The sequence below is a fragment of the Myiozetetes cayanensis genome, unplaced genomic scaffold, assembly GCF_022539395.1.
Source record: "Myiozetetes cayanensis isolate MyiCay16 unplaced genomic scaffold, myiCay2020 scf9, whole genome shotgun sequence".
Taxonomy (NCBI): Eukaryota; Metazoa; Chordata; class Aves; order Passeriformes; family Tyrannidae; genus Myiozetetes; species Myiozetetes cayanensis.
The window spans coordinates 282,774-304,758 of NW_026088185.1; the positions used below are offsets into that span (position 1 = coordinate 282,774).

At 51.0% G+C, this 21,985-nt stretch overlaps 1 protein-coding gene across 9 annotated transcripts in view; it reads left to right on the forward strand.

Annotated features, from left to right (window-relative positions):
- HDAC4 (histone deacetylase 4) overlaps positions 1–21,985 on the forward strand; it is a 168,185-nt gene that overhangs the window by 84,750 nt on the left and 61,450 nt on the right. For 7 of the 9 annotated variants that reach the window (XM_050339456.1, XM_050339460.1, XM_050339457.1 and 4 more), the window contains 3 exons: positions 4,092–4,336; positions 14,462–14,612; positions 17,697–17,817. In XM_050339456.1, coding sequence (XP_050195413.1) covers positions 4,092–4,336; positions 14,462–14,612; positions 17,697–17,817 — 517 coding nt within the window. The remainder of the gene's footprint in view (positions 1–4,091; positions 4,337–14,461; positions 14,613–17,696; positions 17,818–21,985) is intronic. The other 2 variants (XM_050339459.1, XM_050339461.1) reach the window with 1 other exon arrangement.

Genomic DNA, 21,985 nt, shown 5'->3' on the forward strand with positions numbered 1-21,985 from the left:
CCTGCCTAGGGAATGAGCTGAATATCGATGGGAGTGTGGGATTTTCCCTCTCCCCTGTTCATTTCTCCTTATATTTGGGGCATCTCCCACCCTGTGGATAAAACCAACTCGGCGGCTTCGTTCCGCTTTCACACAAAATCCCTGCTTTTCTCCTGGCACTGCAGTCGGATCCTGCAGTAACTCGGTGCTATTTATAGCTCTGATCTCACTGTCTCTCAGTGTTTCGGGGAGTTTGGGCATTTTGGGAAGTGGGAGCCCCTCTGGAAAAGGATCCCAGGGCTGCCTGGCCGCCCTTCCGGATGGCAGTGCCTCCCACTGCCGGGGGGATTGGTTTCATTCCCAAAAACTTAGTGCCACTCCACTGGCACAGATCCTCCTTCCGGAATAAACCACCTCAGACGCTCCCTTGGCTGCGCTCGGAGCGAGCAGGAGCTGCTTGCCTCCTTTTCCAGGCTGATTCCAAGGAAAATGAAGGTGATGGGTTATAGGAACGGCGTTCCGTGACTCTGAATTCCGTGCTCCCAAAGCCATTCCTGCTGGCAGCAACTCTCTGTTTAAAGGCTTTTCAAAATACAGGGAATTTTTTAAAAACCCCGAGCTGTTGCTGGTTTTGCAGCAGGTCTGGGGAGGTTGGTGGGATCTCTCCCTGTTCCCAAGGGAATTGCTGAGGAAAGAGGAGCTGGGAAGGAGCTGTGCGTGTCCAGCGGGACTCGCTCTGTGCCGGAGGGAGGGAGGGCTCAGGGAAAGCGTTTCCTGCTCTTTCCCTTTGAAGGTGGTGTTGGATTTTAAATGGGAGAGGCAGTTCTCTGTGCTGCTTAAATTTAAATTTAAAAAAATTAAAAAAAAAAAAAGAGAGAAGGGAAAAAAATTAATTTTGGCAACAGAGTTTGATTTTAAAAAATCCACGTTGAGGTTTAGTGAAGGTGTCCTGGCCCATGGCAGGGGGGTTGGAATGAGATGGTCCTTAAGGTCCTTTCCAACCCAAACCACTCTCTGAATGTAATTAAAATTTTAAAATCATTTTTAAATAATTTTTAAAACATTAAAAATGTTTTTAAAATTCGGCTCAAGTTAAAGTAAAAAAGATTGGAATTTAAATGTTCAGGTGAAGTAGCCTGTGTTTGGCTCATACTGAATTTTTGGTTTCACTTTTTGGTTACATTTTGGTGTGTTTGGACAGGGCTTGGAGCAACCTGGGCTGGTGGAAGGTGTCCCTGCCCATGGCAAGGGGTGGAATGGGACGAACTTTAAGGTCCTTCCCACCCAAACCATTGCAGGATTCCGTGATTTAAACCCTTTTTGTTGGCTGTGCACCTCGCTGACAGGTTTGAGATGATCCCTTTATTCCCATTTCACTGTATTTGGGGGTTTTTCCACTCGGTGTGGTTATGGCCAAGCTGTCAAATTTCCCATCTCCATCAGCAATCGATGGGGCCTGAAGTGTTTTAGGTCTTAATTAATGTGCAGCCTTTGATGTGGGGCCATGTTTTATTTATTTGGGCAGGGAAACACCAGCAGAGCATTTCTAACTTGGTATAAAAACCATCGTGACGTGACGGTGGAATCAAAATAATGGGGGGAGGGAATCCTTGTATGCCAAGGGTGGAAAAAAATAAATTCAAACATGAAATTCCTTCTGTTCCTACAGGGAAGGAAAAGGCAGGGAGAGCCCATGAGATAGTTTATTATTCATAATCATGATCTGGTCTCCTAATTCATGGGGTTGGCATTTCTCGTTCCATGAATATGATCTTTGTGCCTTTGCTCACGTCATGACTCCCATTGTCTCAGTGTGTTCCCAAGGCAGGACCTACAAAGGCAATTTTTGAGTCTTCCATGAAATATTCCTTAGCACACAGGCTTGTTTTTGTGCTGGGGATGTGTCCATGGGGCAGGGGGGTTGGGTTGTGGCGGGAGGGCTCTGGGGCTGAGCCCCTGGCGGTGCAGACAGGGGCTTGTTCTGAGCCTGCAGCAGTAAAAAGTCGGGAATGACGCAGCTCTGCCCAGGCTCTCGGTGGGAATTGTGGTCACCGTCCCTGCAGCTGCCCCTGTGCCCCTGGTCTGGGGGGAATGAGTCCCTTTGGATGGGGAATGGGGGGTTTGGTGAGTTTTCTCAGGACATGTGGAGCAGCTCTTTTTAGGGAATAAAGCAGGAGGAATGGATCCCGAGGCACAAAGGGGGTTCCTCCTGCTGGACACTGGATTTGGGTTTAGGTGCTTGGGAGAGCTGGGGGGGTTCACCTGGAGAAGAGAAGGCTCCAGGGAGAACTCAGAACCTTTTTGAGGACTTAAAGGGGCTCCAGGAGAGCTGGAGAGGGACTGAGGACAAGGGCTGGAGGGACAGGACACAGGGAATGGCTTCCCACTGCCAGAGGGCAGGGACAGATGGGATATTGGGAAGGAGTTCTTGGCTGTAAGGGGCTGGAATGGAATTCCCAGAGAAGCTGTGGCTGCCTCTGCAAATCATTCCCAGAATGGTTTGGGTTGGGAGGGACCTTAAAGCTCGTCCCATCCCACCCCCTGCCACGGGCAGGGACACCTTCCACCAGCCCAGGTTGCTCCAAGCCCCATCCATCCTGGCCTTGGCCACTCCCAGGGATCCAGGGGCAGCCACAGCTTCTCTGGGAATTCCATTCCAGCCCTCACCACCCTCACAGCCAAGAACTCCTTCCCAATATCCCATCCTCACCCTGCCCTCTGGCAGTGTGAAGCCATTCCCTGTGTCCTGTCCCTCCATCCCTTGTCCCCAGTCCCTCTTCAGCTCTTCTGGAGCCCCTTCACACCCTGGAAGGGGCTCCAAGGTCTCCCCAGAGACCTCAGACACACTGTTTAGGTGAGTTTGAGTGGTTCTCTCCAGGTGCTCTCCCCAAAATCCCTGTGGTGCAGTGAGTCGTGGAAGGGCTCCCAGCTCTTGTCCTGCGGGGAAGAGAGGGGAGCAGGGAAAAGGCCACAGGAAGGAAAACAATAGGGAAGTGGAAGGGAGAGCTTGTGGGTTGAAAAATAGCAACAGTTCCAGTAATGTGACCTTTTGCAGAAAATGTTTCCATCAAAAAAAGAAAGTCTCCTCCTCCTCCTCCTGCCTGGCACAAAGTGGGAGCAGGGAGAGGGCACACTCAGCTCTGGCACACGGACTGTGCTCCTGGAGCCCTCCTCCAGGGTAGCATGTGGGAAAACCCTGTTAAAACTCTTTCCCTGGGATCGATAGGACTGGTGTCCTGACAGAGGGGATGAAGAAACCCCACCTTTAATTTCCAGCTTTGTTGGAGCTCGGTGTTTGTGAAGGATGAGCCGCTGTTCTCCTGCAGCTGCTGTTCATTCAGAGCCCTCAGCAGAGCCATTGAGGGATTGCCCCGGGGAGAGAAGCGGGAAATGTGGCAAATAGGAATCCTGGGAAATGCAGGACTGTCATCTGGGGGGGAATTCAGAAAGTTTTTAGTCATTCATGGCATAACAGGGATATTTCTTTTGAACAGAAACGAGCTGAGTTCAGTTACTACAAAGGTGGTTTTCAGAGGTGCCTCACTGCCCTTTTTTACAACGAGCCCCTTCATCCTTCCCCTCGGCTTTGGGGAGACCCCTGCAGTGCTGCCTCCAGGAAAGATGTGGAGCTGCTGGAGCAAGTCCAGAGGAGGCCCTGGAGATGCTCCAAGGGCTGTTGGTGTTTGAGGTGCCCCCCAACTCAAGCCTGTCTGGGGTTTATGACACGGCACACAGGGCTTTTCTGCAGAAGTTTCTTGAAGTGAGAGCCTCGTGTTCCATCTCCTCATCCACCATCAGTCAGGATGAATCCTCTCTGTTAAGCTGTAGATGAACCCTAATCCTCCCTATTTCAAGAGATGCTGGGTGAGTGGAAGGGAGGGGTGTGTTTTGGAGACACAGGTGGTGTCAGGAAGGGTCACACACGCGTTGACACCCTTTGCTTTTAGCAGACACGTGTCTGTAGGAGGTGGTGGCTGCAGGAAAACCCCCTGATCCCTAAATTCCTGTAGTGCTTTGTTGGCAGAGTTTGATGGTGCTGCTCTTGAGTCAGTCCGAGGTTCTGGACACAGCGTGGGACGGGGCACACACTCACCTCTGCTCTCGTGTTGCAGTTGATGTGACCACAGCGCTGCCCTTGCAAGTTGCCCCGACGTCAGTGCCGATGGATCTGCGCCTGGACCACCAGTTCTCCATGCCGGTGACGGAGCCGACGCTGCGGGAGCAGCAGCTGCAGCAGGAGCTGCTGGCGCTGAAGCAGAAGCAGCAGATCCAGAGGCAGATCCTGATCGCGGAGTTCCAGCGGCAGCACGAGCAGCTCTCCCGGCAGCACGAGGCCCAGCTGCACGAGCACATCAAAGTAAGTGGGGGGCACCTGCCTTGGCATCGTGGAGTCAGGGACATCGGGAAGGCTGGAAAACAGCTCCAAGGTCATCCAGTCCAACCGTTCCCCAGCACCGCCGGTCCCGGCACTGAACCCGCTCCCCATGTGCCACACCCACGCGAGTTGGGAACACCTCCAGGGATGGGGACTCCACCACTGCCCTGGGCAGCTGTGCCAGGGCCTGACCACCCTGGCAGTGGAGAAATTTCCCCTGATACCCAATTTAACCCCCCCTGGTACAAGCTGGAAGCTGCTTCCCCTCCTCCTGTCCCTGTTCCCTGGGAGCAGAGCCCAACTCCCCCTGGCTCCCCCCTCCTGTCAGGAGTTGCAGAACCAGAAGGTCCCCCCTGAGCCTCCTTTTCTCCAGGCTGAGCCCCCCCAGCTCCCTCAGCCCCTCCTGCTGCTCCAGCCCCTTCCCAGCTCCGTTCCCTTCCCTGCACACTGAAAATGCACCAGCCGGGAAGTTCCCGTGGAATTCAACCCCCCAGGAGGTTCCCTGTTACTGTTGTCACGTATTTGGGAGCAGAGTGGCACATAAAGAGACACTGATCTCTGTGGGGTCAGTGACAGGAATGGCCTGAAGTCGTGTGAGGGGAGGTTTTGGTGGATCTCAGGACAAGGTTCTTCCCCCAGAGGGTGGTTGGCACTGAACAGGCTCCCCAGGGCAGTGAGAACAGCCCCGAGGCTGCCAGAGCTCCAGGAGGGTTTGGACAACGCTCTCAGGGACGGAGTGGGATTGTTGGGGTGTCCTGTGCAGGGCCAGGAGTTGGACTGCATGGTCCTTGTGGGTCCCTTCCCACTGTGGATGCTCCATGGTTCTCTAAACTGCCCACTGGACGTTTGCCATCAGCACAAGGTGCAGCCCCAGTGCCTGGCCCTCTTTCCCTGCAGGAGCAGGGAATGCAGGGGCAGTGGGTGCAGGTAGCTCTGCACACTCCCAGGTTTTTCAGAATTAGGCTTTACCCTGCGTGGGACAGGGAGGGAAGAGGCCCAGGATGAGCTGGAAGTCCAGTTGGGAAGATGGCTGTTGCACAGTGCAAACATTAGACATTATATAAATATTTCCCAGTGCTGGCCCATTGCTATGGCAACGGGAGCTTTTGGAATTGCTAATAGGCTCCTCCTGCAAAGGGGGATTAGTGCTGCACATGGTAAATAGCCTTAATGTAATATTAAAAAGCAGCCTCGATTCAACCTTATATAACTTGCATTTTAATACAGAATGCATGTCAGAGCGGGGAAGGTGGGATTAAAAGTTAATGGGGTGTTATTTACAGACTTTTCAGGGCAGAGGGTTTGGGTTTGTAAGAACTGCTCCTGTCTGAGGTTTGATTAAGAGCAAACCCTGTCCTCAGTGGGTTCTTGTCAGGACAGAGGTGCTTGGGTGTAAATACATTTGTAGATGCGCTCCCAGAGGCACAGTATGTGTATCTCTGGGTGTACACACACATGTAACAGATAATAATGCATTATAATAGAATAACAGTGCAATTATTCTGTATCCACACCTTTTTCTAGGTGTGCATTTGCCCAGGCACCATTCCTGCATTTGTGGCTCACGTGGTGCGCTCGAGGGGGAAGGACTGGGGAACTTCTGTGAGAAATATTTCCATTATTTCCTTGCAATTCCGTGGGCCTTTAGTTATTTGTCTGTTAAAAATAAGAAAGGCTTGTTCCCAGTTCCTGGAGAAGCTCAAAGCACTGGTGATGGGAACAGATTTGCTCTCATTTCTGTGAAGGCTTTGATTCAGGTCAAAGGAAGGACCTGAGGTGTGCTTTTGAGGAGCCACATTTTGATCCAGACCATGAGGTAATGAATTTCTTCCTCTCATGTGGAAGCTTGGCTGGGTGAGAAGCTTAAAACAGGGATGATTTAAGCCTGGACTAAAGGATGGCCTGCAGAGTGATCTCTGGTGGTTTGGTGTGACTGGAATTGCTTGAAAAATCAAACAGCACCTTCTTGAAATAAACCCTGTGACACCTCACAGAGAAAAGAACCCCCAAACCCGGCACCAAGAGTTCCTGTGGTGCTTTTGCCTTGGGAAAACATCCCTCTTGCCTTTGCATCCCTAAGTCAGCCCACATTTAGATGACTTCTGGACCTCAGAAACTGGCAGCTGGGTTCATTCCAGTGGCTGTGGGTGCAGGGAAGGGATGATTTTATCCAGAGAACTGTGATATGTGGCTTTATATTTGGACTTTGAGCTGTCCAGCTCCTTTAGGGTTCAGGAAGAAAGCAGGGGGGATATTAAAGCAAATAAACCCTGTTTTATCCTCTGTAAGTGAAGCACTGGGGCTTGAGCTGTGGAATTTGGGATAGAAATAGTGCTGAATAAAGATGCAGAGCTCTTTGGGAGCTCCAGATCTTCAGTGTCTTCCATTCAGAAGGACTTGTGGTTTGGGGTTGTTTTATTCCTTTTATTGCCATGACGTTGGTGGGAACAGAGGAACTGGGATGGGAAGAAGGGGGGACATCTCTCCTTCCCACCCCCCAGACAGAGCCTGAGTGTAAGAAACATCTTAAAGCCTTCTCAAGTAAGTGAAATTTGGCTGGGAAAATGCTGGCATGGCTTGCTTGTTTTTCTGTTCCAGTAGATAACTTTTTCCTATTGAGAGCTGAAATTTTGGCATTTTCCAGAACTTGGTTTGGTTCCACAAACATCTGGCCTGGTGCAGGAGGGGAGGAGGGTGGGATGATGGCCTGAACATGTGATCCCTTCCCTGGGGTGTCCCAGTCCTTACAGACAGCCTGTTTTGGCCTTCACACACCGGTGCCGAATTCTCCGAGGTGGTGCAGCTTGGAGAGGGCCAGGCTGGGAGGGAAGCAATATCTGTGGAAGGGCTCTGCAGTGGCCAGTGGGATCATTGCACAGGGAGAAAACGTGGGCATGGAGGGAGAGGACAAGGGGAATGGCTTTAAACTGAGAAAGAGCAGGATTAGGTTGGATGTTGGGAAGAAATTCTTTCCTGTGAGGTGGGACAGGGCTTGGAGCAACCTGGGCTAGTGGAAGGTGTGCCTGTGATGATCCTGAGAAAACCCTGACGTGTTTAGGGGAAAATATGCTGAGCTTTTGGAAGGCTTCACTCCATCAGGAGCAGGGAAGGTGCCTCACAGCTCCAGCTCAGCTGTGCAGATTCCCGAGGCTCCATGCCGGAGCGCGGCGCCGGAGAGGCCGCCGGAGCCGGGCAGCACCGGGGCAGAGGAGGTTCCTCTCTCCTGTAGCCACTTCCTAAGGTGGATTTTCCATCCCAGCATGCCTCAGCAGATGTGTGGCAGTGTTTATGGCCTTGCAATCTGCCTTCCCAAACAAACCCAAGGGCGGAATCGGGAGGCTGGAATAGGGCCGTGGAAAGCCTCTCCTCAGGTCCCACTGTGAGCTTTGCCTGACCTTTGGTTGTGAAGGGATGGCAGGGAATTTTTTCCTTTCTGAGTCACTCATTCCCAGCCAAGATCAGCTGGAAGTTACCGAAAGCTTTTCCGTTTGCCTTCTGGTCAAGGGGCCGGAGCGGGACGGTGGGAGCGGGGCAGGATCGGTGCCTTGGCAGGGCCAGCGGCTCCTGAGGTGCTGTGAGCTCAGTGGAGGAGGGAAGGACGTGGTGGGGAACGTGGTTCTGTGTGTGCTCTGTCCCAGGCTGGAGCAGGGCTCTTCCCAGCTCCGGCTGTTTTACGGCTACACCCGGAAACTCCTCGGTGCTGCTGACGCACACGGGCAGGGGCTCACGCAGGACACCCAGCGGGGTGGGAGCCCAGCTGAGCCTCCTGGGCCTGCAGTCCTGTCCTGCAGACATGCAGTCCTACTGCCAGTTTGCCTGTCATCTCATGTGCCTCAGCAGAGAGGGGGTTTTCCCGTGGGAGTTTGCAGGGAAGCAGCGAGGGGGACAGGAGCTTTGTAAGGATGTTCACTCTGAGGTGATCCTGAAATTGTTCCCTTTCCACGGACACCGTGATTTACTGCTTGCAGTGAGGGTGCTAACACATCAGAGGGGTTGGCCTCTTGTTCAGAGGTGAAGCTCTCTGGCCATTCCTTTGGTTCCAGAGGGTAAAAGTCCTCCAGGGAATCTTCCATCAGCTTTTGCTGCGCTGTAAAGAAATGTAATTTTCTCTTCAAAGGTGTCTCTACAGTTGCCATGTGGATCCTGAAGGGAGAAACTGCTCTTTGCTTCCATGTGGAGCCACCTGCCCTTGGAATGGCCTGCAGGATGTTCCTGGAAGTGTCCAAGGACAGGTTGGATGGGGCTTGGAGCAACCTGTTCTAGTGGAGGGTGTCCCTGCCCATGGCAGGGGTTGGAATGGGATGAGCTTTAGGGTCCTTTCCAACCCATTCCATGATTCTGTGACAGCTCGTTGGGCCCAAATCACATCATCTTTTGGTTGCTCTTGGCATAGCCCTGACAGTGCCTGGAGCTTCTCTTTGGTGGCCTCTCCATGTTAATTCCCACTCAACAGGAAAAAATGGGCATCTTCCAGTCCTGCTGAGGGGGTTGGTGTCATCTGCTGATCCCCTGGAGCTGTGCTGGGTTCACCTTCCCCGTGTCCCCAGGCCAGGGACACCGTGATTCCTGCAAAGCATTCCCTTCCCTTGGGCTCTGGAAGAGCAAACTTACATCTCACCCCCCTGTATCCCAGCTCCCAGCTCCTGTTCCTGGGTGTGTCTGCTCCCTCGGTGGGTCCCACTCCCATTCCAGGCTGTGTCTGCTCCCTCTGTGGGTCCCACTCCCATTCCAGGCTGTGTCTGCTCCCTCTGGTGGGACTCCCTGTGCTCATTTCCTGCCTCTCCTCCTCGGGGCGCCTGTTCCTCGCAGCCTGCACCGTTTCCTGGAGGAACTTAAAAGGCCTGGAGGTAGCAGGTGTCCTCCTCTGTCTGGATGCTGGGCTGGCAGGATTGTTCACCTAAGGAAGCTGCAGCTGGTACAGCCAGTGGTGAAAAACCAGACTGAACATTTCATGCCTCGTTACGACTCCAATGTGCTCAGACGCCCTCCCAGAACCTCCAGAGGCTTCCTGTTCCCCTCAGTGACACAGAGCCTGCTCCAAGACTTAGACCTGGATCCTGCAGAACTCCACTTCTGATGGAAGTAACCCTGGGGAAAGCTTTGAGAAGCTTTCCATCTCTTTAACTGCATCTTTTGGCTGAAGAAGTCCTGGGATGATTGAGGCATCTTCCTCCCATCCAGGCACTGTTGGTGGAGCTGGAGTGCTCGGCCAGGGAAGCTGGTCTGCACTGGTCCTTTACAGACCTGTTTGAAATCAGTAAAAGCAAGGTTTCCTTGGTGCCTTCAGGTTTCCTTGGCTGGAGGGAGCAGAATTTTCCAGAGTTTTCTGGAGTAAAACCTGTGTAGGATGTAACTGCTCCTCTAGGGACTGAGGTTGGATCTCTTATTTAGCATTAAACATCTGGGGCTCCTCCTTTAAGGAATTTCTATGGTTTTTTGGCTTCCAGGGAATGATTTAAATCCCGTTCTTTGATTTACTTGTTACCATCCATGGTGGGATGGGTGTGAGTGTTCCCTGCTCCTGATTCCCTCCCCTTCAGGAAGAACCATGGAAGGCCCAGCAGAGGCAAACACAAAGGAGTTTTCCTCATCCTTAAAAGGGGAAAATGGGAAAAGGAACTGAATGTGCTGGATCCTGGAAATGGAAAGGCTCTTGGACACTCTGCTTTTGAGAAAGGCTGGAGAGCGAGTCAGGAAGCAATAGGCACTTCCAGAAGCATTCCCAGTGCTGTACCTGTGCAAGTATTCCAGCCTTCTAGGAGAGGTGAGGGAAGGACACTGGGATGTAACGTAGCAGATCCATAAGAAGCTGCCAAGGTAATAACGTGGGATCTTCTCAGCCGGAGCCGGAGAGGAGGGAGCACAGCCGGCATTCCCGCTCCTGGAGACATTTGAGCCTCGTGAACTCGAGCACCAGACGTTCCCAGTAGGATGTGTCTGCCCAAGATCAGCCTCCTGCCCGGGAAGCTGCCGGCTGGGACGGATTGTTTCCCTGCGGAGCTGCCCGGGATGCTCCTGGCAGAGATTCCGGCTGTCTCTGCCTGGTGGCGGGAACGGGACGCACCGGGTGTGCGTCCAGGAGAAGGGATGATGGATCTGCTTCCCTCAGATCTCTGTGTCTTGGCTTCTGCTGGAAACCACAACGATTTCCCCCCTCCTGATCTCCCAGCGCAGCTGATTAATCCTGACTGGCCTCCGGTGCTCCAGGAGAAATCCCAAACACGCCGTGCCAGAGCCAAGGGAGCGAGTCCTGAAACTGGAGCTGCAGCCTGAGACTTCAGTAAACAGGATGGGGAGAACATGAGGCACAGAGTCCAGCCAGCACTGAGATCCCTCTGGAATAACCCAACCCAGAGTTATCCCAGAAATCCAGTGCCATCCGTGCTTTGCTTCCACCCACAGCTGATGATTTTTCGGGGTGTTTGTTCTTGGCGAGTTCTTTCTCCATCATCAGCCACGATCTTACTTCATTTTACGGACCCTGAGCTCCAGATGAGTTTAAATACCTGACTTAACCCTCCCAAACTGTAGAATTCGAAGCAGGGGGCAGATGATTTGCCTTAAAACAAGGAATTTGTGCCTGGCTCCTGATGGAAGAGTGAGGGGGGGTGCAGGAAGGACCTCCGTGCTTGGCTACTCCTTTAACGGATGAAGGAGTGGTTGTGGAGGTCTCCATGAAATTCATTCTTCCCAGGAAATGGGATTTGGTGTCAGCCCCCCACAGTTGCTGGAGCCGTTCTACTTGTGTTGTAAGGACTAAAGGGAGCAGTTTGAGCTGCACTTCCCTGAAAAAGAGGTTTCTTTGTGCAGTGGGAGGTGACAGAGCCCTCACTGAGAAGGTGTCAGTCCCCATTCCAGGTAGACACGCTGGAGGACCGGAGACAATTGAGGGAATGTGAGGGCAAAATCCACTGGAGCGCTGACAGATGAATACCTGGAAATGCTCTGCGTGCCCCTTCTTGCCTTTATTAATATTCATATATGGCAAAGGAGCAGCAGCAGCACTGACTGCAGGTACAGTTGAACATTTGTGCAGTTTTCCTGAACAGTGGGAGCAGTGACATTAAACATATGCAGGAATCCCCATAGTTATAAATATTTACAAATATTGATTTTGGCAAGAGCACCTAATTCAGATGTTGTGAGCTCCCTAATGCAGTGCTTGTGTCTGTCACCGTGTGCTCCTCAGGCTGAGTCTGTGATCCGGGGGGTTCCCTCAGGGTGTCACTTGGGAATGGAATTTAAATATTTGTGCAGCAGAGTTGGGGAATAAGCCCAGCACTGTGTGATGAGCACGGGGGTGGCAGTGGTCACTGCCTGCTCAGATTTGCCCCAGTTGCCTTCACTCAATCAGAAACAGATGTTTTCCTGAACTTTCAGTGCATGGGACTGCTTTTTGTATCACAGAATATCCTGAGCTGGAAGGACCCACAGGGACCATCGAGTCCAACTCCTGGCCCTGCACAGACACCCCAGCAGTCCCACCCTGTGCCTGAGGGTGATGTCCAGACCCTCCTGGAGCTCTGGCACCACTGCCCTGGGGAGCCTGTTCAGTGCCCCAGCACCCTCTGGGGGAAGAACCTTTCCCTGAGATCCAGTCTAGATACATCAGAGCTCCTGAGAACTGTGGAGAAACGTTCCTGCCCTGAGAAGACACCTGGGTGGGTTCTCTTTGCTCATTTTCCCAGACACCAACAGTGATTTCCTTTCCTTTTCCGTGGAGACATCGCTTCGTTCTTTTATTTTGATTTTTTTTCCCCCCAGCTTGGAAACGAGCAGGGAAAAAAACAACTCTCCTAAGAACAGGCTTTGTGAGAACCAGGGTCAAAATGAGCGGGAACAATACATCCCTAATGAAACTTCCCTGAAGCATCCAGCTCCAAATTGGGCTCTTCAGTGGCGGGTGGCTGCAGATGTCGGTGAGAGCACAGCTCCTCCTAAAGCAGCCTAATGTATGTAAACCATCGCGGCAAGCAGGGCCCGCACAGCCAAGGAGACTGCAGATGGAGAGAAAAGGCTCCTGATTTCGGGAAAATAACAAAACCTGTTTTACCATATTGTGCATTAAATATTGTTCATTTGCATACTTTCCGTGGCGAGGTTCTGAGAGCCCACCATGTGGTGGACTTGTTGGGAGTCGGGAAAGATCCTCTTTTTCCAAATGGAGATGTGTTAGTAGAAGCTGCTGCTTAATTAGAAAACAAAAATAACTAGGTTTTGGTGTTGGTTTTTTTTTTTCAATTCTCTATTTTTTCCCCCCTTCCTTTTGTTGGTTTTTATTGCCTGGATTTTCGACTGTTTGCTTGAAATTCCGTAGGATGGGGAAGGGAAGCATAGGTGCAGTCACTGCAAAGAACTGCATCCTGGTGTTTTACAACAGTCTGCCTGCTTGGAACGGGCACAGCAGGGATTCCTCCATGGAAAATTTCCAGCAGATAGCCAGGCAGATTGGAAATACCTCTTAGATGATTTTTTTTTGCATCTTTATATAGAGTAGTGGAGTTTTTGGGGTATCTTTAGTGCATTGGCAGCTGAAGTGTCGGGTGGTCAGAATGTAGAGTGCCACAGATTAATGAGGGAAACACAGAATTCCCAAGTTCAGGATCATCAGTTCCTGGCCCTGCACAGGACACCCTGAGAATCACAATCAAAGGAATTAAAATGTGCTGAAGGAGAAGGAAGAATCATTGTCCGTGGGGTGGGAGCCTTGTGTGCAGGGTTTGGAGAAGGATGGACTGAGATGTTCTTGGAGAGAGGAGGTTCCCTGTCTCAATAGCCATGGCAGGGGTTGGAATGAGATGATTTTAAGGTCCCTTCCAAGCCAAAATGTTCCGGGGTTCCATGATTCTGTGATTCTGACCCCTTTCCACGTGTGGGATTTTGTGATCCCGGAGCAGTGGGTGGTATCCGAGCACAGGCCCCCATTAAGTGCAGCCTTGGAGAAGGCTCATCCCTCCCTGGAGCAGGCAGGGGTTTGGAGCTGGAGGTTGCCAGCTCCAAATCAATCTGTTACTTTATAAGCTGCCAACATAAAGAGTGTGGGGCGGGCGGTGGGAGCCGGAGCGCTCCGGCATTCCGGGGGGTTTGCAGGAGCCAGGGCAGCCCACACAGCTGGCTCCAGCAGGGATCGTGCTGGAGAGGGTGCAAAGAAAATTGGGAGGTGGTAAATCGTAGTTTGGGGGGGGGAGAAGGTGGTGGTTCTTAAAGCAAAAGGAATTTTTAGCCCCAGGGAGATCCATTCCCACCTCTCGGAGTTGCCGGGATGTGTCACTTGTCACCTGCTCTCCCTGGTGTGCTCCTGTCAGGACACGGGGTGTTCTCTCACACAGAGCACCCCAGGGCACAGCAGATCAAACTGCCACCTGCAATCCCTCTGGACCTAAAAAGGATCCCCTGGGCTGGGGAGATCCACTCCAAATTTCCCAGGAGGTTGAGTGAGTCCACTGTCACCTTCCAGGTGCTGGGACTTGGAGACCCAAGGGGGACTTGCACTGGAGCAGGAGCCTTGGGTGCTTCCAGCCTTGAACATCCCATTGGATGGAAGCTTTGCCTGACCTTAATTAGGCCTCATGTCTCTTGATTATTCCATGAATGCGGGTGAGTCGAGAGGGTAAATCCTTCCTGGAGAGATGATCGAAGGAATTATTTTTCCATACGTTGAAGCAGTTCTTTTATAATTAATCACTAGAATCCCAGGATGGTTTGGGTTGGAAAGGACCTTAACGCCCATCTCATTCCATGGGCAGGGACACCTTCCATCAGACCAGGTTGCTCCAAGCTGGCCTTGAACACTTCCAGGGATGGGGCAGCCACAATTCCTGCAGTTGCTCTGGACAACAGCGAATATTGAAGGTGGTTTTAATTAAAGCAGACAGTGGAGAGAATATGAAGGCCCAGGACCAGCCTCCTCCTCTGACAGCAGCAAAGGGGTTGAGGATGCACCTGTTTGGGCAGAAGCTTCTTATTGTGTCCTCAGACGAGGTTCTTCCTGAGCAGGATGCTCCTCCTCGTTCCCATGGATTAAAGCCCAGGATAAAATCCTCTGACTTAGCCCTGGGAAGGCTGAGGGTGTTAATTTGCTCTTTCTCCCCCGTCCCTTCTCCGCAGCAGCAGCAGGAGATGTTGGCCATGAAGCACCAGCAGGAGCTGTTGGAGCACCAGAGGAAGCTGGAGCAGCACCGGCAGGAGCAGGAGCTGGAGAAGCAGCACCGGGAGCAGAAACTTCAGCAGCTGAAGAACAAGGAGAAAGGAAAAGAGAGTAAGTGGCCAAAGCTCCCTTGTTTGGGTGGTGACAGGGAGAGCAGCTGAGTGGGAGCCAGAAAGGACCTTCCTAAAGCTGGAGGAACCTCTGTGAGTTCCTGGGCTGCACAGGGAACTGCTGGGAGGGATGGAGGGAAGAGGGAAATGTGTTTCTCTGCTTTATCTCCAGTTTTGTCTCACTAAATGCCTTTTTAGCGTTTTTCAAAAGGAAGCCTGGCCTCTCTTCCCTTGATTTAACATTTTTTGAAGTATTTTTGGCAGCATTCCTAATGGAGGCAGAATATTAAGCCCATAAAACACCAGATGCACCCTGCATTGCTTCTCTCTTTCACTCCTCTGAATCCCACTCCTTTTAAGACGTCGTTGAGTCCTCAGCTCTTCCCTTTAAAGCGTTTCCATTCAGCAGGAGCTTCTTTCAGGAGGCTACAGATTGTGGGGGCCCTTCCCACGTGCCATTATGCACTTGATGAGATCATTATGGCCTCACAATTTCCCTTATCAGAGGCACTTTGGGGCTGCTTGTTCTGGTTTCTTTTAGGAGTGAAAGGGAGGAAAAATGCCTCGCCAAGTTGTGCCCTCCATTCCCTGGGTCTTTGTTTCACAGGGAGCAAAGGAGCTCCTGGTGGGAGAAGTGGTGGAAGGGGGTGCCAGGAGGTGGGATCCTGTCTGGGAAGCAGGAATAAGGTAGAGTTCCAAGAAGAATTTTTCTAGTAGGAAAGTCTGGGAGAATAAAAAAAAAAAAGATGTCCTGGATGTCGAATCTCCTGCTCCCTGTGTGTGAATGTGGCAACTGGGAATCATCAAGGCCTGGAAAAGCCCTCTGAGATCATCAAGTCCATCCAATCCCCCAGCACTGCCAAGGCCTCCACTAACCCATGTCCCCAGGTACCACATCCACATGTTTCTTGGACTCTTCCAGGACTGTGACTGCACCACTGCCCCAGGCACTTTCCAATGCTTGACCACTCTGTCCATGAGGAAATTCTCCCTGATATCCCACCTGAGTCTCTGTGAAGTGGGATCAAAGAGCCTTTTGGGTGCAACACAGAGGTGCAGAGGAAAAATGAAAGAGAATTTTGGGGATGTTGAGCCGAGGCTCCTGTTCCCATGGCTACAGTTTTATTTTTAAATTACTTTCTAGTTAAGAAGTGCTGTGGTGTAGAATCATTAGAGCACCTCAGCTCTTGAGGATACTCAAGTTATTTTTCGCACCTCGGAAAATTTGGAGCAACGCAGCTAAAATTGTCCTGATCTGAAATATGGAGAGTGTGGGATAGAGGTGGAGTTCCTTCTCCCTCCTTGTTAACACCCCTGCTCTGCAGCCAGGCTGGGAGAGCTGGGGGGGTTCACCTGGAGAAGGGAAGGCTCCAGGAGACCTGAGAGCCCCTTGCAGGGTCTAAAGGGACTCCAGGAGAGCTGGAGAGGGACTGGGGACAAGGGATGGAGGGACAGGACACAGGGAATGGCTTCCCACTGCCAGAGGGCAGGGAGAGATGGGATATTGGGAGGGAATTCTTCCCTGTGAGAGTGGGCAGGCCCTGGCACAGGGTGCCCAGAGAAGCTGTGGCTGCCCCTGGATCCCTGGGAGTGTCCAAGGCCAGGCTGGAGCAACCTGTGCTAATGGAAGGTGTCCCTGCCCATGGCAGGGGGTGGAATTGGATGATCCTTAGGATTCCTCCCAACCCAAACCCTTCTATGATGTCTGGGGCCTTTCACCCTCCAGCCAAGGAGAGAAACCTGCCAGGGGAGCTTCTGTAAACCTCACCATCCTAAGCTGTTCAGCTTCAAGTCTTCCAAAGAACAGCTTTATCCCAAGCTGACAGGACACAGCCACATCTGATTGTTTTAAAGATGCTGATGGATTAAAGAAGACACTGTTTGCAGAGAGGAGGCCTTGAAGCAGGAATTTGTCACCTCACCTGTTCTTGCTGCTCAGGAATCTATCTCCGACTCCTCAGCTGAACTTGCCACCAAACCTGTGTTTGGAGAGCAAGTGTGAAATGCAGGGCTCCAAAAAGGGGGATTTTTGCACTTTTGAGCACTGTTTCAGTGTTTGAACAGTATTTCACCCTCAGGCTCTGCCTTATAAGAAATGTTGCAGTTTCCTCCTCTTGGGGAGAGACCATGGATTGTTTCCCCTGTGTGTCAGATGTCACCACATCGTCGAGGGGGATCCGGGAGCCGAAAATACCACGGGGTGATCTTTGAGTTTTTATTCCTAGTAGAGCAGACACTTTTCCTGGCTTTTTCATTCCCTCCTTGCCTGGATATTTTCCTTTGGAACTCCTGCTTTACGCCCCGGTGTAGATGAAGCATCATTTTCCACGTGTGCCGGTGCCAAAGTTTGGACGCGCCGCTCCGGCAGGAGCTGTGCCGGGGAGTCTGGGCTGTCAACCCAATGAGCACTTGGATCCATCAGGGCAGGAAAGCAGCCTGGTCTCCATTGTGGAGAGGAATCAGGATGAGAAATTACACAGCTGACACTTTAACTCTGCAAAAATCACCGAGTTTCTTCGTGAAATGTTGGGTTTTCCGTGTGAGGCAGGAGGTTGGACACTGGGAAATGAGTTGGAATTGGTGTGCACAGGGACTCTGGGACAAAGAGGTCCCTCTTTGCAGGAGTTTTCAAGACAAAATCTGCATGTGAGACGTTGGGCTCCTTCCCCTCCTGCTTCCAGATGTGACATTTAGCAGCTGGAGTTTCCACAAGACCCTTTTTCTCTCACAGCTTTGATTCAAGGAGAGCTGGAGCACCTCGGACAAGTGCTTTATTCCAAGTGTCTTCTATACTGGTGCAAAATCCTTGAAATTAAGTGAAATTAAAGCTCTGATTACATCCCTATTTTCAAACATAACTTGTGATTCTATGCAAAGCTAAAGGGGGGAAAAAAAGAAAGGGAGAGCTCCTTCCTGGAGGCACTTTGTTCTTTTCCCTTTGAAAGCCAAGTTCTTCTTTTGGGCTGGAAATCAAAGATTTAACTCTGAATCTTTAGAGACATTTAAAATTCTTCCCAGGATGGGAATTGATTAAAAAAAAAACACACCTTTCTTTTATTTTATTTTATTTTACCTTTCCTTGCAGGTGCAGTGGCAAGCACAGAAGTGAAGATGAAGTTGCAGGAGTTTGTGTTAAACAAGAAGAAGGCCCTGGCCCACCGGAATCTCAACCACTGCATCTCCAGTGACCCTCGCTTCTGGTACGGGTAAGTGGGGCTGGTCCTTGGCACTCCAGCCGCTGCAGATGTGGGGAACAGGCCTGACGTGCTCGTGGGGTGACCCAGAGTTCCCAAAGCTCCCTTTCCAGAGGGTTTCAGTGGGAATAATTCCCGTGTCTGCCGGGATGGTCGTGGTGCGTTGAGGCCTTTGCTGTCCTCAGTCCCCAGCTGTTCCAGCTCACAGGTCCCACACATCAACCTGTGGAAGTTGTCCAGCTTTTCACCCAGGGTTTGGTTTTCAGGTGTTTTAAAACTTGAGGAAACTGAGGAATAGTTGTTCCTGTCAGGAGCTGGATTTCACTGATCCTTGCGGGTCCCTTCTGGCTCAGGAGATTCTGTGAGTCGCTGAATTTTCAACTAAGGATAGTTGAGCAACCTCCCGTTTTAAAGCCTTTAACACTTTCTGCTCATCTCAGTCTCTCAAAGTGGGAAGTCTTGTTTATTTGACTCTTTCTGGAAACATCCGATGAGTCCTGTCCGCACTTCCAGTCACAGCTGCCCCAATGTCTCTGTTTGCAACTGAAAAATCAAATTTTCAACTGGAAATTTTCGACTCTCGGTCTCCAAGAAAGCACTTTCAGCTTCAGAAAATCACTCCTTCATTGTATAAAAGACAAGCAGGAAATTTGAGATGAGTTGAAAACTTCTACTGCCATGACATTGTGACTCTATTAAATAAAAAGCCAAAGTGCTTTGGGTGTTGTCGTTAGTGAGAATAAAATTAATGAAATTTTGAACGACAGAAATCAAGGACATTTCATTTTGCCATGAAATTCGTGTTCAGGCTGAGGTTCTGACAGTGCTTCAAGTCTTAAAAACTGAACATGTGTACAGGGAGGATGAGGTCATAGCCAGAAGATGTTTCCAAATTCCAGAAACTGAGCTGAAATGCAATTTGAAAGCTCTCCCAGCTCTGAGCCAGGACAGAAATGCTGAAGTGGAGTTGGCAGAAGGATTCAAATGTTCTTCCAGTCCAGGGAGATTGAGCAGTTTTAAAACATCTCTGAAAATCTAATCTGAGACTTGGGGATTTTCTTAAAGGTGGTTGAAGGCCCTGAGCCTTCATGTTCTCCATTTAACAGCTGGTTAAAATAGCAGTTAATCCAGGAGTGGTAGAAAGTCAGTAAAAATTGAGAGTGTCCGGAGAAGCTGTGGCTGCCCCATCCCTGGAAATGCCCAAGGCTTGGAGCAACCTGGGCTGGTGGAAGGTGTCCCTGCCCATGGCAGGGGTGGAACAAGATGGATTTTAAGGTCCCTTCCCACCCAACCCATCCTGGGGTTCTCTGTGTTGCAGGGCCGGGGGTGATGCAGGAGGTTATTCCTCGTGTTTGGGGTGTCAGGATGTTCCTGCCCTGGTCTAAGCTAATGCTGAGGACTTTCTGAGCACCAGTGTATTGTTTAGGTTCCCTGTGGCACTTACTAATCCCAGCACCCCCCTCCTGTGACGCTCCAGGGATGCCAACAACAAACCACTGCACAAAGATCCTTCCTTTTTCCTATGGATTTAAGGACCATCCCCTCGTCTGTTTTGTGGTGGGGTGAGGGTTGCTCTTCTGGTTTCTAACCCAGGGTGGAAGGAGGAGCCTCAGAGGCCTCACAGATCTTTCCTGGGGCCTCTGTCAGCGCTGAGTTGCTCAGCTCAGCCTCTGAGGAGGGCACGTGGCAGCGGGGTGGAGGATTTGGAAACGCACCCTTTGCTCAAGGCAGGAGCTGAGGAAGATTTTTCCTTTCTGTTCCGTTTCAAAGAACCTTTAAATTCCTTACATATTAGTATTTATTTGTATGGCATCTCATAGGTTACCAGCTCAGTTCTAGAGATATTTATGTCCCCACATACTTGCCATGTGATGCAGTTGGGTGGTGGTTGGATTGAACACACGCAAACGAGCCTCGCAGGAGATGCTCCCCATGCTCCCACTGTGAGCAGGGAAGGCAATTAAGTGGTACCAGATGCTGCAAGAGCCTTTGGAAATGACACACCAGCTTTTAAGCACTTCCTTTTGGTCTTATTAAGGTTTGTGAATTCCTTTCTTGAAAAAATTGAAAGCATTCCTTGGAAAAAAAAAAAGGCATCTCCTGAGGGTGTTGAGCACCATGGCAGTGGCTGTGACAGGAGAGATGTCCTGCTGACATGGAATCACCAAGTCCTGAAGGTTGGAAAAGACCTCTAGGATGATGCCCCATCCCTGGGAGTGTCCAAGGCCAGGTTGGACAGGGCTTGGAGCAGCCTGGGCTGGTGGAAGGTGTCCCTACCCATGGCAGGGGGTGGCACTGGATGGGCTTTAAGATCCCTTCCAACCCAAACCAGTCTGTAATTCCATGACAGGCAACAGCAGAAGAGGTTCTTTGGAAGTTCCTGGTCAGGCTGTCCCTCCTGTGGATTTTGAGCCCACTGGAGAGCTCAGCTCGCAGGAGGTTTTGCTCTGGGAGATCCAGCTTGGCAAGAGCACCTTGGGCTCAGCAAACAAGGCTGGGATTTCCCTGGGAAGTCATCAGCAATGCTTGGGAAGCAGCTACTCCCATGTTGAAAGGGAGTTTAACTGAGTGTTTGCAGGGTCAGGAGGTAGAGAGATATAATTATACTTGAAATTAGACATTAAATTCTACATTAAATTATTCCCACCTTCACAGGTGTCTCCACCCTGTGTGCACAAAACATTCCAGCACAGTCCATATGTTTGAAGGTGTATTCAGTGTCTGTTGGGTGAACATGTTTGAAGGATAAAACCATGGAGTCATTAAGGCTGGAAAAGACCTCCAAGATCATTAAGTCCAACCTTTATGTCTGCACAGGGGTGTTTGAAGGACCTCAGAGAGCAGGGGATGCCTGAAATGAAGGGATGTGCTTTCAGGAATGCCTGCAGGCTCCATTTATGAACCATTTCCTCTCCTTCAAGAGCTCTGGAATTCTTGACCAGGCATGCAGAGCAGTGCCTTTTGCTGGGAGCAGCGTCACATCCCGGTCCTGGAGCCATGGAATGCGCTCCTGTTTGCAGAGCTCAATATCTGTCATTCAGCAGCCCCAGAGCACATCTAAACAGGCCCTTTGAATTCCTGCACATTCCCTGTGAAGGGATGCAGGCAGCTTCAATGTCCTCAATTGTGTGCTTTAAGTCATGATTTAAAAAAAAAAGGAAAAGGAGAATAAAAAAGGCTCTTGCCCCGTGCAGAGCCAGAAGTGGCATTGTGTGGCAGGATGGGGCTCTGGGACTGCAGCTTCCCAGGAGTGAAACCTCTCTCTGTGCTGCCTTCCCAGGGGATGAGCAGATAGGTCCCAGGCACAGAAAGCCCCCTCTGTTTTCAGGAGGGATCCCAAGATTTCTCAGTTTGTGGGTGTGTTTTGCTCGCAGGTGACGGTCAAAGGGCAGGGGGTGTTGGGGGGTGGGGGTGTCACACAGGAGAAATACAGCCCTGGGGGGGCCCCAAATGTCAGAGAGACTGGGAGGGTGAAGAGGGAGGGTTGGGGAAACACAGTGGATCACACTCCTTGGTGTGATCTCTTGGAATGGGTTGGGTTGGAAGGGACCTTAAAGCCCACGTCGTTCCACCCCCCTGCCATGGGCAAGGGACACGTCCCACCAGAGGTCTGTGGGTGTGGGAAATGGCAGTGGAGGTGTTCAAATGAACTCTTCAGAGGGGTGTTTTTGGTAACAAAATCATGGAGAAAATTCAGTGTGTTTTCTGGGTGGTTCCTTAGCCCCGTGTTTCTGGAGGGTTTGACTCGCAGTGGAGTCGATGCTCTGCATCTCCCCAGACTTCTGGCTTGAGTTTGCACTCAGGGAATGGGAGGATTTGGGATTGGTACTGCTCAAGGAATTGGATGAATCTGTGCAGTTTTCAACTGGGAATGGCTCATTTTTGTTCCTTAAAGAACCTTTTGGAGCAGAATGTTTTCAGCCAAGGTCTCCAACAATGCCTGTTTTTAGGCAATGTAAAATTTCACATATTCCCTTCTTTTTTTAACAAAGTGCTGCTTTCTGTTGTCCTGTTTTCTTTAGTATTTAGAAGAAACACAGGGTTTAAATTCTATTCATTGTAAGTTAAGTTGTAAGAGCCCAGTGACTGTCACCTGTGTGGCTAAATCAGTCATTCTGCTGGTGTAGCTCCTCTGCCAACTGGAGACTTCTCCCAGGTTGGGAGAGCTCCTGAGAAACAG